This window comes from Eucalyptus grandis, chromosome 2 (genome assembly GCF_016545825.1).
Source record: "Eucalyptus grandis isolate ANBG69807.140 chromosome 2, ASM1654582v1, whole genome shotgun sequence".
Lineage (NCBI taxonomy): Eukaryota > Viridiplantae > Streptophyta > Magnoliopsida > Myrtales > Myrtaceae > Eucalyptus > Eucalyptus grandis.
Genome location: NC_052613.1, coordinates 14,642,055 through 14,657,462, shown reverse-complemented (window position 1 = coordinate 14,657,462; position 15,408 = coordinate 14,642,055). Strand labels below are relative to the sequence as shown.

Here is a 15,408-nt window from a genome sequence, read left to right as displayed (position 1 = left end):
AATATTTTAGGAAAACCCACTTCTACTATAAGCTAATTGGATTAAAACTTCAAATTAAATTAAAAATAGTAAATAAAATAAAATAAAAAAGTTAAGAAAATCTATAAATTGAAATATTTATAAAGAATTAGACTATGCACATGCTTCTCTTATTTGAAGTGAACATACCATTGAATAACTAAAAACTATAACATGAAATTTTTTAACTAAACCTAACAAAGCTCATTTTTATGATTTTTTTATATAAAAAAAATTATTGTTAAAACATTTTCATGCAATACAAAATTTTTAACAATTTTTATGCAATACAAATTTAATGGAAAATTTTTATAATTCTTTTTAAAATATTTTTAAAAAAATCAAAATTTTAATTTTTAAATATTTTTTTAAATATTTTTTTATTTTTTAAAAATATAATTTCTAATTTTAATAATTTTTTTTTCTTTTTCTCTTTTCTCTTTACTTTTATCTTCTTCTTCGGCCGGCCATTGGCCACAACGACGACCAACGACCGGCCATAGGTGAGATCGAGCTCGCCGGCGTCGGGCGAGGAAGGAAGGAAGAAAAAGAAAGAAAAAAGAAAAGAAAAAAAAAGTTGAAATATGAAAAAAAATTGATATTTCTATTTTTTATTAAAAATTTTTTTATAAAGTTAAAGAAGGCCATGGGTTGAAGATGGGTTTCCTAATAACTCATTTAAACTCATTTCTTTTTATGCTTTACTTTCTCATACCCATTTCTGGCCCATTTTTAACTTTTACTTGACCCATATATGACTCATTTAACTAAAAATGGGTCATAATATGGGTTTATGACCCATTTTGGTAGCTCTATACACAACCTTGGAAGTCTTGGTTTTTGTTTAAAGTCTTTGGTAGGCGAAAGTCTTGATTAGGGGTGTGCAAAATACTCGGGAACTGCTCAGACCGCTCGGAACCGACGGTTCTTGAGGGAACTAGTCCGGTTCCCGGTTCCAATTTTATGGGAATCGATGGATACCGGTCCGGCTCCCAGTTCCATGAGCGGATCCGCCCGCCCGCCTACCCGGACCGGACCGATTAATATTTAATATTAAAAAAAAATACTAAAACAAACCCTAGCGAAACTGGTCCATTTTCCCCTCACGCGGGCTACGCCCAATCCATTTTTCATCTTTTTCGCGGTCTGGCCCTCTCCTCTTCTTCTTCCTCCTTCCTTCCTCGTGCTGGATAGTGGACACCACGCTCGGTGAAGACTAAAGGCATGCAGGATGACCTAGGGCAGAGAGAGAGGAGGGTAGACTAGCGACGGAGGGGATGCCATGTAGGAGTCATCAATGCCGCTGAACAGAGCAGTGCAAGATCCGGCGAGAAACCGGGACGAAGGGGACGTCTTGGCGAACGCCTTCGATGCCGAGCAGGCTTACGCGGAGAAGACAGGCTGAGATGCCGGTTCAGCCAAGAGGGAGGTCGGTCAACACGCCCAGGACTGGCAGCGGAAATGCCTCTGTCGATTGGACCCTCCAGCCTATAAATAGGGCCTCCTGGAGCTCGATGAAGGGAGGTCGAGTAGAGATGATGTGAGAGAGAGAGAGAGAGAGAGAGAGAGAGAGAGAGAGAGAGAGAGAGAGATCTGTGAGACGTTGAAAAGAGAGGGGGAGATCAAGTGAGATCTGAGAGTTGCGAGTAAGGGTAGAGTGTGAGGGAGAGAACCCCCATCGACCACCACGCTTGAACCGTAGCCGACGACGCACCCCAACTTCTCTTTCGCGTCAAAATCATGGTAGATTTTGTCCCCCTTTGTTCTCGACTTTTCCGATATGGGGTCGGTTTCCTAAGGATCTCGGCTCGGAGTTGCGCGAGGCGGACGGACGTGGCCCAATCTATCGAGCTCATCCACCGCCCGACGTCAAAACCCTAGTGACCCGCAACACCACAGCTCGCCTCCGCGCCAACCACCGTGCCAGCAGTCGCGAGTGCCCTTTGCCCGTTCACCCATCACTGCGATGCCACAGCTCGCCTTCGCGTCAAGATTGGTTCCATGGATCCACCCGGGAACCAGACCGAACCGGCCGTTTGGTTCCCGGGTGGATCTATGCAACAAACAGGTGGATCTCGGTTCCAATTTTTCGGAACCGGTCCTTAGCAGGAGGTTTCTGATTCTAGGTCGGGAACCGTCCGCCCGGACCATGCACACCCCTAGTCTTGATCTTCCCAAACTTCATAGTTTTTTCCCTCCATTAGCTCATTATCACTAGTTTTCTCTCTCCATTAGCTCCATTATCACTTTGCTTCACCATAACATTTGTTGTTTTCTATAGTGACTAATTCAACCATGCCATTGGAGAAATCGTTTTGGGTTCCTTCTTTCAAGTCTTGTTTGATAAGTTGAGTTCTTTGGCATCAGACTTTGTGCAACGGGATGGAACTGGCACCACCATCTTTGATGAGTGGAAGAGGATGCTAGTCACAATCAATGAAGTGCTGGATGATGTAGAGGAAAAGCAACTTAGCGATAACGATCAAGTGATGCTATGGTTGGACAATGTCAAGAACTTGGCCTTTGACATAGAAGACTTGCTTGAGGAGTTCAAGATCAAAGACACTCAAGCTAAGTTGGAGGTAGAATCCAGCACAAGTAGAGGTCAATGGAAAAGGAAGTTCCTTGCTTTTACACAACCGAGCTCACTCGTGTCTGACACCAAGCTCCAAGAGATCAATGGTAGGTTGGAAGCGCTTGTCAACAAGAGGGTTGGTCTAAGATTGAGAGAGAATGTTATGGACAAATCCAACTACATCAACTGAAGGGATCCCACTAGTTCTTTGCCGGAGCCTCAATTTTTGGGTAGGGAGAAGGAAGAGATGGAGATACTCGAACTATTGATCCGTGAGGTCAAAAATTCTGATGCCAGACTAGGCATAGTCCCCATAGTGGGGATGGGTGGTGTTGGAAAGACAGCCTTGGCTCAACGGCTATATAATGTTGCCAAAGTGAATAGTTGTTTCGAGAAGAAAGCATGGGTTTGTGTGTTAGATGTTTTTGATGTCCTTGACATAACAAAGACTATTTTGCGTTCGATCATTGGGTTGTCCAATGAGGGCAAAGATCTTAACGAGGTTCAAGTTAAGTTGAATAAAAGTCTATCCATGAAGAAGTTTCTTGTGGTTTTAGACGACATCTGGAATGAGAAGTACAAAAAATTGACTGCTCTCTTAAAGCCATTTGAAGCGGGGGCTAGGGGAAGCAAGATCATGATCACGACTCGCAACCTTGAAGTTGCTTCCATAATGGGAGCTTTGTTGTATCATTTGAGGGAATTGTCCTTTGATAATTGTAAAAGCTTATTGGCCTTTCATGCTCTTGGAGCAACAAATTTTTAGAGAAACTTGGCCTTTGAAATAATAGGCCAGAAAATAGCTGAAAGATGTAAAGGTTTACCTTCGGCAGCGAAGATGTTCGGCGGTGTCCTACGTACTAAAAGAACTCCTGAGGAATGGCAAGATACCTTAAATAACAAAATATGGGATCTTCCAATGGCAAAGAATGATGAGGTTCTCCCAGTTTTAAAATTGAGCTATGTCCATCTTCCTTCCTATTTGAAGAGGTATTTTGCTTATTGTGCGGTATTTCCTAAGGATTACAAAATTGAGAGGGACAAGTTGGTACTCTTGTGGATAGCAGAGGGATTTTTAGATGGACAAGAAGCAAATAAGAATATCTTGAAATTGGGACAGAGGCACTTTGATGAGTTAGTATCTAGGTCATTTCTTCAACAATCAAGTATCGACACATCTAAGTTTTCAATGCATGATCTTTTGAATGATCTAGCAAAGTCAATTGCAAGAGGGACTTGCTTTAGCTCAGGGGGGTCTCAGGTGGCAAGTAATGTAAAAACTTGTTATGCATCATTCATCCCATCGTGGCATGTTACATCAAAATCAAAATGCCTGAAGCCATATCAAGGAATGAAGGTGCTAAGAAGTTTAATTCTAGTGCGTGATGGATCTAGTGGGGACTTTTTTCTATTTCCAACGTGGCGCTAAATGACTTGCTAACAAACTTGAAGTACTTGAGAGTATTCTCGTCATGTCATTATGACATCATAGAGGTACCGAATTGTGTTGGTCATCTAAAAAATCTTCGATATCTCAATTTCCCGTACACTTTTATCAAGAGGCTACCTGAGTCAATTGTTGGCCTGTGCAAATTACAAGCTCTGATATTAAGAGGTTGTAATAGTCTTTCAAAGTTGCCTCAAGGTATCACAAAGTTAGTCAACTTACAATTTCTTGATATTAGAGATATAGTGAGTCTAGAAGAAATTTTTTTTTTTTTTATTATTATTATTTTGTCCAAATTTGTGGTAGGACGAGAGAAAGGGCCGCAATTGAAAGAGTTAAAAAACTTGCCACATCTTGAAGGAGAATTATTCATATCAGAACTGCAAAAGGTGGAAAAAGTTATCGATGCAATCGATGCTATTTTGCTTCAAAAGCTAGACCTTGCCAACTTATCCTTGCATTGGGATGAACATTTGGGAAATCTCCATAATCATGAGCATGAAGCATAAGTGCTTGACTTTCTGCAACCTCACACTAGTCTTGAAAATCTCACTATTTTGAACTATGGTGGTGCAAGATTTCCATCATGGTTAGATTGTACATATTCTAAAATAATGTCTTTATGCTTGTGGGACTATCCTAATATTGTGTCACTGCCTATGATTGGGCAACTACCTTCACTTAAGGAATTATCTCTTAAAGGTCTATATGCAATAGGAAGGTTAGGCTCTAATTTCTATGGAGGCAAGAGGCATTTTTCATCCTTAACAACTTTGAAGTTTGAAGAGATGTTGACATGGAGGGACTGGTCTTGTTATGCCAAGGGAGTAGAAGAAGAAGAAGTATCATTCTTTTGTCTTCAGCATCTTGTTGTCCGACTTTATCCTTCGTTGGTCAGGACATTGCCTGATCAACTTGGTCGTCTCATAAAGCTTGAAATTCATTCATGTCCGCATTTGGAAAACTTAACCAATGTTTGTCTTCCATCTCTCCGAGAGTTGTTCCTTGAGGATTGTAACGAGGAGATCTTGTAGAGCTTGGTCAACCTAACTTCTTTGACCATTCTTACAATTAAGAATCTTGTAGAGCTTGTTTGCTTTGATCATGGTTTTATGAGCTACTTGATCAAGCTAAAGGAGCTTCATATAGGAGGGTATGACCAATTAAAATACTTGTGGCAAGATGGAAATGAAATGCTAAATCTCACTTGTCTCCAGGAATTAACCATCGTATGATATCCTCACTTCACATCATTAGTGGCGGGAGAAAGAGAAATAGAGCTGCCATGCAACCTTGAAAAGATGTAATTGAGTAATTGCACCAGTAAGAATAGCTTCCAAGCAAGATGTACACACTCAGTTATTTGTCTATTCGTTGGTGTCCAAAACTCATAAGACCAACCATTTCTTCATATGACCCTAACAGCAACAACCCTAAGTCTCAACTTCAATCTTCATGTACAAGTAAATGTGATTCTCAAACATCTTTTCCCTTAGCCAAAGGTAGACTTCCTACTCTGAAGAAATTTTCTATTCAAGAGTGCAAGGGAGTGGAGTCGTTGGAAGAGATCACCATATAATTGCTCGAATATTTGAGAATTGACAGTTGTGAGAATCTAAGAAGCCTACCGCAATGCCTTCACATGCTCTCCCATCTCACTCACTTGTATATAAGTGATTGTCCAGCACTGGAGATAGAGGACTTTCCTGCCCTTCCCCTCACCCTATTAGTTCTCATGCTTGAGAGATGTTCAAAGATAAAATCTATTGCCAGATTTAGCAATCTCTCTATTTTGAATATTTGCGAGTGTCCAGCATTGGAGATAAAGAATTTCCCTCCCCTTCCCATCACCTTGTCGTCTCTTGAACTTAATGATTGTTCGAAGATAAAGTCTTTGCCAAATTAGTGGTGTCATCTTACATCCCTCGAGTACCTACATATTGTACTTTGCCAAAATTTCAAATGCTTGCTTGAAGGAGGTTTGCCTCCCAATTTAGAGACCCTTGTAATCACTGGGTGCGAGAATCTGGAGTAGCAAGTGAGAGAATGGGGCTTACCCCTGTTCATATCTGTCACGTTTCTAAATATTGACGGAAGAAGCATGGGAGGAGAGGGAGAGAAGGTGTGGTTTCCTTCGAAGGAGGAGGAGGACAAGGAGGATGCCTAAAGTCTTTTCTTTCCTTCCACTCTTACCTCTCTTTGGATTATCCATATGAGGAACATGGAAAGACTATAAGATGGCCTTCAAAACCATCTCTCCTCTCTCCAAGAGTTATGGATTGAAGATTGCTCGAAGTTGAGGGACTTGCCAGAGGTTGGCCTCCCTCCCTCCCTCCAACAATTGCACATAAGTGGATGTAAGATTCTACAAGATCAATGCTTAAAACACACCGGCGACTATTGGCCGCTCATCCAAGAGATCCCTCTCATCGACATGGATTGCGATCAGATTCATTGAATTGATTTGTCCTGGTACGGTCAGGTTTTCTAGGGTTCGAGTAAGTTTATGGTTTCTAAGGCATTGATTTCCCATCCTGCTTACCCCTGCTCACATCCCTCATGTTTCTAAATATTGATTGAAGAAGCATGGGATGGGAGGGAGACAAGGTGCGGTTTCCTTCAAAGGAGGAGGATGATGAGGTGGATGCCTGAAGTCTTCTTCCTTTCTCTCTTACCTCTCTTCGGATTGACCATATGAAGAACGTCAAAAGACTATCAGATGGCCTTCTCAACCATCTCTTCTCTCTCCAAGAGTTATGGATTCTCAATTGCCCCAAGTTGAGGCACTTGCCAGAGGATGGCCTCCCTCCCTCCCTCCAACGATTGCACATAAGTGGATGCGAGATTCTACAAGATCGATGTTCAAAACACACCGACGACTATTGGCCCCTCATCCAAGAGATCCCTCTCATCGACATTGATGGCGATCGATCCAATGAATTGATTCATCCTAGTACGGTAAGGTTTTCTAGGGTTTGGGAAAGTTTATGGTTTCGAAGACATCAATTTTCCATTTTGCTTACCCCTACTCACATCCCTCATGTTTCTGAATATTAACAAAAAAAGCACGGGAGGGGAGGAAGAGAAGGTGCGGTTTCCTTTGGAGGAGGAGAAGGACAAGGAGGATGCTTCGAGTCATCTCTTTCCTTCCTCTCTTACCTTTTTTCGGATTAATCATATGAGGAATGTGGAAAGACTATCAAATGGCCTTTGCAACCATCTCTTTTCTCTCCAAGAGTTATGAATTGAAGATTACCCGAAGTTGAGGGACTTGCTAGAGGATGGCCTACCTCCCTCCCTCAAATGATTGCACATAAGTGGATGCGAGATTCTACAAGATTGATGCTCGAAACACATCGACAACTATCAGCCCCTCATCCAAGAGATCCCTCTCATCGACATTGATGGCGATTGGATCCAATGAATTGATTCATCCTGGTACGGTCAAGTTTTCTAGGGTTTGGGTAAGTTTATGGTTTCAAAGGCATCGATTTCCCATTCTGCTTACCCCTGCTCACATCCTCATGTTTCTAAATATTGACGGAAGAACCATGGGAGGGGAGGGAGAGAAGGTGCGGTTTCCATCGGACAAGGAGGATGCCTTGAGTCTTCTCTTTCCTTCCCCTCTTACCTCTCTTTAGATTGACCATATGAGGAACATGGAAAGACTATTAGATGGTCTTCACAACCATCTCTCCTCTCTCTAAGAGTTATGGATTCCCAATTGCCCGAAGTTGAGGTCCCTCCCTCCAACGATTACACATAAGTGGATGCGAGATTCTACAAGATCGATGCTGAAAAGACATCAGCGACTATTGACCCCTCATCCAAGAGATCCCTCTCATCGACATTGATGGCGATCGGATCCAATGAATTGATTCGTCTTGGGAAGCTCAGGTTTTTTAAGATTCGGGTAAGTTTATGGTTTCGAAGCCATCAATTTCCCATTTTACTTATCCCTACTCACATCCCTCACGTTTCTAAATATTGACAGAAAAAGCATGGGAGGGGAGAGAGAAAAGGTGCGGTATCCTTTGGAGGAGGAGGACGATGAGGAGAATGCCTGGAGTCTTCTCTTTCCTTCCTCTCTTACCTCTCTTTGGATTGACCATATGAGAAATGTGGAAAGACTATCAGATGGCCTTCTCAACCATCTCTCCTCTCTCCAAGAGTTATGGATTCTCAATTGCCTAAAGTTGAGGCACTTGCCAGAGGATGGCCTCCCTCTCTCCCTCCAACGATTGCACATAAGTGGATGCGAGATTCTACAAGATCGATGCTCAAAACACACTGGCGACTATTGGCCCCTCATCAAAGAGATCCCTCTCATCAACATTGATGGCAATCGGATCCAATGAATTGATTTTTCTTGGTACGGTCAGGTTTTCTAGGGTTCGGGAAAGTTTATGGTTTCGAAAGCATCAATTTCCCATTTTGCTTACCCTTGCTCACATACCTCACGTTTCTAAATATTGACGGAAGAAGCATGGGAGGGGAGGGAGAGAAGGTGTGGTTTCCTTCGAAGGAGGAGGACAAGGAGGATGCCTCAAGTCTTCTCTTTCCTTCTCCTCTTGCCTCTCTTTGGATTGACCATATGAGGAACGTAGAAAGACTATTAGATGGCCTTCGCAACCATCTTTCCTCTCTCCAAGAGTTATGGATTCTCAATTGCCCGAAGTTGAGGGACTTGTTAGAGGATGGCCTCCCTCCCTCCCTCCAACGATTGCACATAAGTGGATGCGAGATTCTACAAGATCGATGCTCAAGATACACTGGCGGTTATTGACCCCTCATCCAAGAGATCCCTCTCATCGACATTGATGGCGATTGGATCCAATGAATTGATTCGTCTTGGTACGGTCAGGTTTTCTAGGGTTTGGGTAAGTTTATAGTTTTGAAGCCATCAATTTCCCATTCTGCTTACCCCTGCTCACATCCCTCATGTTTCTAAATATTGACGGAAAAAACATGGGAGGGGAGGGAGAGATGGTGCAGTTTCCTTTGGAGGAGAAGGACGAGGAGGGTGCCTGGAGTCCTCTCTATCCTTCCTCTCTCACCTCTCTTTGGATTGACCATATGAGGAACGTGGAATGACTATCAGATGGCATTCGCAACCATCTCTCCTCTCTCCAAGAGTTATGGATTCTTAATTGCCCAAAGTTGAGGCACTTGCCAGAGGATGGCCTCCCTCCCTCCCTTCGATGATTGCACATAAGTGGATGCGAGATTCTATAAGATCTATGCTCAAAACACACCGGCGACTATTGGTCCCTCATCTAAGAGATGCCTCTCATCGACATTGATGGCGATTAGATCCAATGAATTGATTCGTCCTGGTATGGTCTGGTTTTCTAGGGTTTGGGTAAGTTTATGGTTTCGAAGGCATCGATTTCCCATTCTGCTTACCCTTGCTCACATCCCTCACATTTCTAAATATTGATGGAAGAAGCATTGAAGGGGAGGGAGAGAAGGTGCGGTTTCCTTTGGAGGAGGAGGACGAGGAGGATGCCTCGAGTCTTCTCTTTCCTTCCTCTCTTACCTCTCTTTGGGTTGACCATATGAGGAACATGGAAAGACTATAATATGGCCTTCGCAACCATCTCTCCTCTCCAAGAGTTATGGATTCTCAATTGCCCGAAGTTGAGGCACTTGCCGAAGGATGGCCTCCCTCCCTCCCTCCAACGATTGCACATAAGTGGATGTGAGATTCTACAAGATCGATGTTGAAAAGACACTGGCAACTATTGGCCCCTAATCCAAGAGATCCCTCTCACCAACACTGATGGCGATCGGATTCAATGAATTGATTCTTTGTGGTACAGTAAGGTTTTCTAGGGTTCGGGTAAGTTTATGGTTTCGAAGGCATTGATTTCCCATTCTGCTTACCCCTGCTCACATCCCTCACATTTCTAAATATTGACGGAAGAAGCATGGGAAGGGAGGGAGAGAATGTGTGGTTTCTTTCCGAGGAGGACGAGGACGAGGAATATGTCTCGAGTCTTCTCTTTCCTTCGTCTCTTACCTCTGTTTGGATTAACCATATGAGGAACGTGGAAAGACTATCAAATGGCCGTCGCAACCATCTCCCCTCTCTCCAAGAGTTATGGATTGAAGATTGCCCCAAGTTGAGGGACTTGCAAGAGGTTGGCCTCCCTCCCTCCCTCCAACAATTGCACATAAGTGGATGCAAGATTCTACAAGATCGATGCTCAAAACACACCGGCGACTATTGGCCCCTCATCCAAGAGATCCCTCTCATCGACATTGATTGCAATTGAATTCATTGAATTGATTCGTCCTGGTACGGTCAGGTTTTCTAGGGTTCGGGTAAATTTATGGTTTCTAAGGCATCGATTTCCCATTCTACTTACCCCTACTCATATCCCTCATGTTTTTAAATATTGATTGAAGAAGCATGGGAGGGGAGGGAGAGAAGGTGAGGTTTCCTTAGATGAGGAGGAGGACGAGGAGGATGCCTCGAGTCTTCTCTTTCCTTCCTATCTTACCTCTCTTTGGATTGACAATATGAGGAACATGGAAAGACTATCAGATGGCCTTCGCAATCATCTCTCCTCTCTCCAAGAGTTATGGATTGAAGATTGCCCGAAGTTGAGGGACTTGTCAGAGGTTGGCCTCCCTCCCTCCCTCCAACGATTGCACATAAGTGGATGCGAGATTCTACAAGATTGATGCTCAAAACACACTGGCGACTATTGGCCCCTCATCCAAGAGATCCCTCTCATCGACATTGATGGTGATCCGATCCAATGAATTGATTCGTCTTGGTACGGTCAGGTTTTCTAGGGTTCGGGTAAGTTTATGGTTTCAAAGGCATCAATTTCCCATTTTGCTTACCCTTGCTCACATCCCGCACGTTTCTAAATATTGACGGAAGAAGCATGGGAGGGGAGGGAGAGAAGGTGCGGTTTCCTTCGGAGGAGGAGGAGGATGAGGATGAGGAGGATGCCTCAAGTCTTCTCTTTCCTTCCTCTCTTACCTCTCTTTGGATTGACCATATGAGGACGTGGGAAGGCTTTCGCAACCATCTCTCCTCTCTCCTAGAGTTATAGATTCCCAAATGCCCGAAGTTGAGGCACTTGCTAGAGGATGGACTCCTTCCTTCCCTCCAACATTTGTGGATAAAAGGACGCGACATTCTGAAAGATTGATACTCAAAACTCATCGGCGACTATTGACCCCTCATCCAAGAGATCCTAATCATCAAGATTGACTGCGTTCTAATCCAATGAATTGATTCTTTCATCTACAGTCAGGTTTTTCTAGGGTTGGGGTAAGTTTTTGGTTTTGAAGGCATCAATTTTCATTCTACTTCCTCAATTCGATGCTTATTACAAATTGATACTTTCCCCATGTAGATGTCTCACGTAACTTTCTGGAAGTCCAAGAAATCCTTGACATGCGCGTTGATCGGGTTCGGATCCAATGAAGTGAAATCGATCCACTTTCGCTTGAATTTGCTAACTGCCGCGATTCATCCTTCGATGTGCAGTCAGTTTTCTTAGGATTTGGGTAAGCTTTTTGGTCTTGAATGCATCAATTTCGCTTTTGTTCTTCAATTCGATGCTTTATACGAATTAATTTTTTCCATGAAGAAGTGTCAAATAGAATTTCCAGAAACCACCAATTGAAGGTCAGAGACTGACATTTGGTTATTTCGCATAGAATTTCCAAAAACCGCCGTATCGTGAAAGACAACTAAAATTCAAGGCTGAAAGAATGATATTTAGTTGCTTGAATCCCATCAAGAGCTTCCTTTAGTCTCCAATTGCACTGCTTTTTTGTTTAGCCACTGCAAAGCTCTTTTGACTAGCAAGTAATTCAGCCTCCTCTCTGCAGGCAACCATCTCCCTTGTTTCATTTATGGCCTTAGTCCCAACTACAGCAAGTTATGTAAGACCTCGTCTCAGGTTTACTCCACATACCTTGCCTCACCCATTCTTGACTTAGCATTTTTACTGGCAGCAAACTCCAAAAGTGCTTTTCTGACCAATGCAAGTGATACTTTTTAGCATCTGGTTATTTATGGGTAAAAGTTACTGCATTTCGAGCTTTCCAAATATACCAACAGGTCTAGGCAATCATTCTTAGGAGTTATCAGCCCGTATCAATCATTCAATTTTTGTGACCTCACATTTGTAGAATATCAGCCCGTACCAACAAGTCACCGTCGCTGGTGATGGGTGGTCTCCCATACTTGTGAGTTAACATAATCACAAGATTTTTCAGCAAAAAAGCAAAATTCATCAAGAGGGTATCCTGGTTCATTTTTCGTTGCTGTCAATTGGGCATGCATATAATTTTGTTCTGATCACTCTTATAGTTGTTCATTATGCATTAAAGATAATTTTATCCAGGACTAATTGATGGTACTTTTTCAGATTTTTAAATGAAAAATATGAGGAATGTGGAAAGAATATCAATAGTGGAGGATGTAAGAAGCGCGGAGTATTCTGTTTTCTTCGTCTCTACGTCTCCTTGGATGAGAAAAAAGAAGAATGTGGAAAGATTATCAAGTGGTCTTCGCGGTCATCTCTCCACTCTCGAACAGCTACATTTTATAGTTTAATGGAACTTGCCAGAGCATGGCTTCGTTCCCTCCTCCAAGTATTCAGCATCATTCACTGTGAAATTATGAAAGATTGATGCTCAAAGCTCGGTGACAACTTTTGGCAGCTCATCCGAGAAATCCCACTCATCATAGTTGGTTGAGTTCAGATCCAATAAGAAGATATCTATCCAATTTCTAAATTTTGCTCTTCAGGTAATGATTTGGACTTCTTTCTTTCTTGCACACGTGTCTTTTAGCTACTGTTGCTACTTCAGGATCCACTTATATTCCGAATCCTCAATTCGATGCTAAAGAGTTAATATTTTTCCATGGACAAACTTCACCTAAATTTCCACAAACCAGCTGCGGAAGGTCCAATGTTGACATTTGGGTTGCTCTATTTTGTTTGACAAGGAAACACACAATGAAATGGTTATAATTCTAATGTGTGGTACAGCAAGTCAACCAACTATTGCTTCTTACAAGTGACTATTCCTCAAAACAAATTATACTTATATGGACTTGTTCATACTGCTGGAATTATGATTCGTGTATGTGCCTCTCTGTATTGATGATATATCTTGAACTGTTTGATGACTAAAAATTGCTTATCTTTCCACTTATGGAGATGCACTATGCTTCACGTGAGAATCATGAAGAATTGTTGCTCTTATATTGTTATTTGTCCACAACTTCAGTATTTGTTATGTTTTCTCTTCCAATTATCTTCTTTTTAATTTTTTATATCCTAGCTCACTAACCTGAATTCTCTCGACTGTGATTGTTTTGCTGAATATCCCACTGTCATCTTTATTTGGCAAAATTTCTCAGGAGGATCAAATGCAAACAGTGCCGAGGTAGGCAACTGATGTGCTTATGTTCATCTGTTGCAACTTGACAAAAGAAGAACAAAAGGCTATCTATTATTGGTAGGAGTACTACTATGCTCTAAACTGTTTTTTCTTTTGGCGATGTGCTCTCGAAGATTAAATGTATCACGATGTCAATTACCGAGGTCTATATTCATAGTCAAAGGAAGAAGCTTTCTTACTTCCAACAACAACAGTTTCTGTAAAGATGTAAAAAATAGGATTTAAAACAGGTGTGATCGAGTTGGCAAATGTGACAACTAAATTTGAATGAACCCTGCAGATTATAGGCCTTTGAAATCTGACTTCCTTGTCAAAGTTCACGGTTCATCTTTCTATTCATACTCCCACGTCATATCAGAGCACATTTTCTTTTTCTTTGTTGTCAAGGAAAGGTGGAAAGGAGCAATAAGGAAGACTATGATCTGTCCAAATTCTGGAGATATCTATAGGCAAGATTCCGAAAGATCAATGCTCAAAAACCAGCCACTGAAGGTCAGAGACTGACATTCGGGTATGTTGTGTGTGTCCTCGATGGGGTTTTTTCTTTCTAGGCCAGCAGCTCACGGTTGAAATAAGCATATGTGATAACAAGGGTGCGGGATGCAGATGTAGATCCCAATTTTGGCAAAGCCACCTAATGGGCACAAGCATTTGCTTTTCATGAAATACAACTAAAATTCGGCGATTCAAAATGATCTATAGCTTCTTGAATCCCAGTACGAGCATCCTTTAGTCTCTAACTGCACTGCTTGGGAAAATTGATGATATCCTTGTATACCACAGCTCCATTTAGCTCCACTACTACCTTGGTTCAGCTTTTTGTTTGGCTACTGCAAAGCTTTTTGAGCAGCAAGTGTTTCAGCCTCCTTTGCAGATCTAGCTTGCACCACAACACCCCTGCAAGCAATCATCTCCCCTGTTTCATCTCTGGCCACAATCCTAACAACAGCATGTTTGGTTCCCTCAATATAAGACCCATAACAGTTAATCTTCACAAAGCCTAACTCAGGTTTACTCTCCACACTTTGCCTTCGTTCACCCAATCATGGCTTAGCTTTCTAGCATTTTTACAAGCTATACAGTCTAAAGAGCTTTTCTAAAATGTAAAAGTGACAGTTTCAGGATCAGGTGATTTATTGTTAAAGTTTACTACATTTCAAGCATTCCAGATATAACAACAAGTGTAGCCAATAATTCTTTAGCGTTATCCGCTCGTACCAAGTCATTCGACCTCCTGACCTCACATTCTGTTTCCTTCATCTCTAATTTCTCTTTGGATGAGAAATATGAGGAATGTGGAAAGATTAAGTCTTCACAGCCATCTCTCCTCTCTCAAACAGCTATCTTTTATAGGTTATCGGTACTTGCATAAGAAGATTTCTCTCCAATGTCTAATTTTTATTCTTCAGGTAATGGTTCCTACTTCTTTCTTCCGCACTCGTCGTTTATCTACTGCTGCTACTCCAGGATCCATTTCTATCACGAATCCTCAACTCAATGCTAAAAGGTTCATGTTTTTCCATGCACAAGCTTCGCGTAATTTGCCACAAACCAGCTAGACGTTTGGGTTGCTTTGTTTAGTTTGATAAGGAAGCACACAATGAAATGGTTATAATGCTAATAGGGTACAGCTTGTCCACCATACGAGTGACTATTCCTAAAAAAAATGATACTTACATGGACTTGCTCACGGTGCTAGAATTGTGATGCATGGATGTGCCTATCTGGATTGATGATATATCTTGAACTTTGTTTGATGCCCAACTATTGCTTATCTTTCCACTTATGGAAATGCCCTATGCTTTGCATGAGAACCAAGAAGAATTGTTGCTCTTATATTAATATTTTTCTGCAATTTCAGCATTTGTTATGTTTTCTCTTCCAAATTTCTTTTTTTTATGCCGTAGCTCAGTGACCTGAATTCCCT

The 15,408-nt window shown here is 41.9% G+C and overlaps 1 protein-coding gene across 1 annotated transcript; it reads left to right on the top strand.

The window, feature by feature from the left end:
- The first annotated feature begins 2,840 nt into the window (after nucleotides 1–2,840).
- Nucleotides 2,841–3,359, top strand: LOC120290523 (putative disease resistance protein RGA3). The gene has a single exon (XM_039306807.1). The coding sequence runs from the start codon at nucleotides 2,841–2,843 to the stop codon at nucleotides 3,357–3,359; it is 519 nt and encodes a 172-aa protein (XP_039162741.1).
- The last annotated feature ends 12,049 nt before the right edge of the window (nucleotides 3,360–15,408 follow it).

Bases quoted from the DNA above. Each gene is read 5' to 3' on its own strand.
- LOC120290523 (XM_039306807.1), top strand. From the start codon at position 2,841: ATGGAGATACTCGAACTATTGATCCGTGAGGTCAAAAATTCTGATGCC.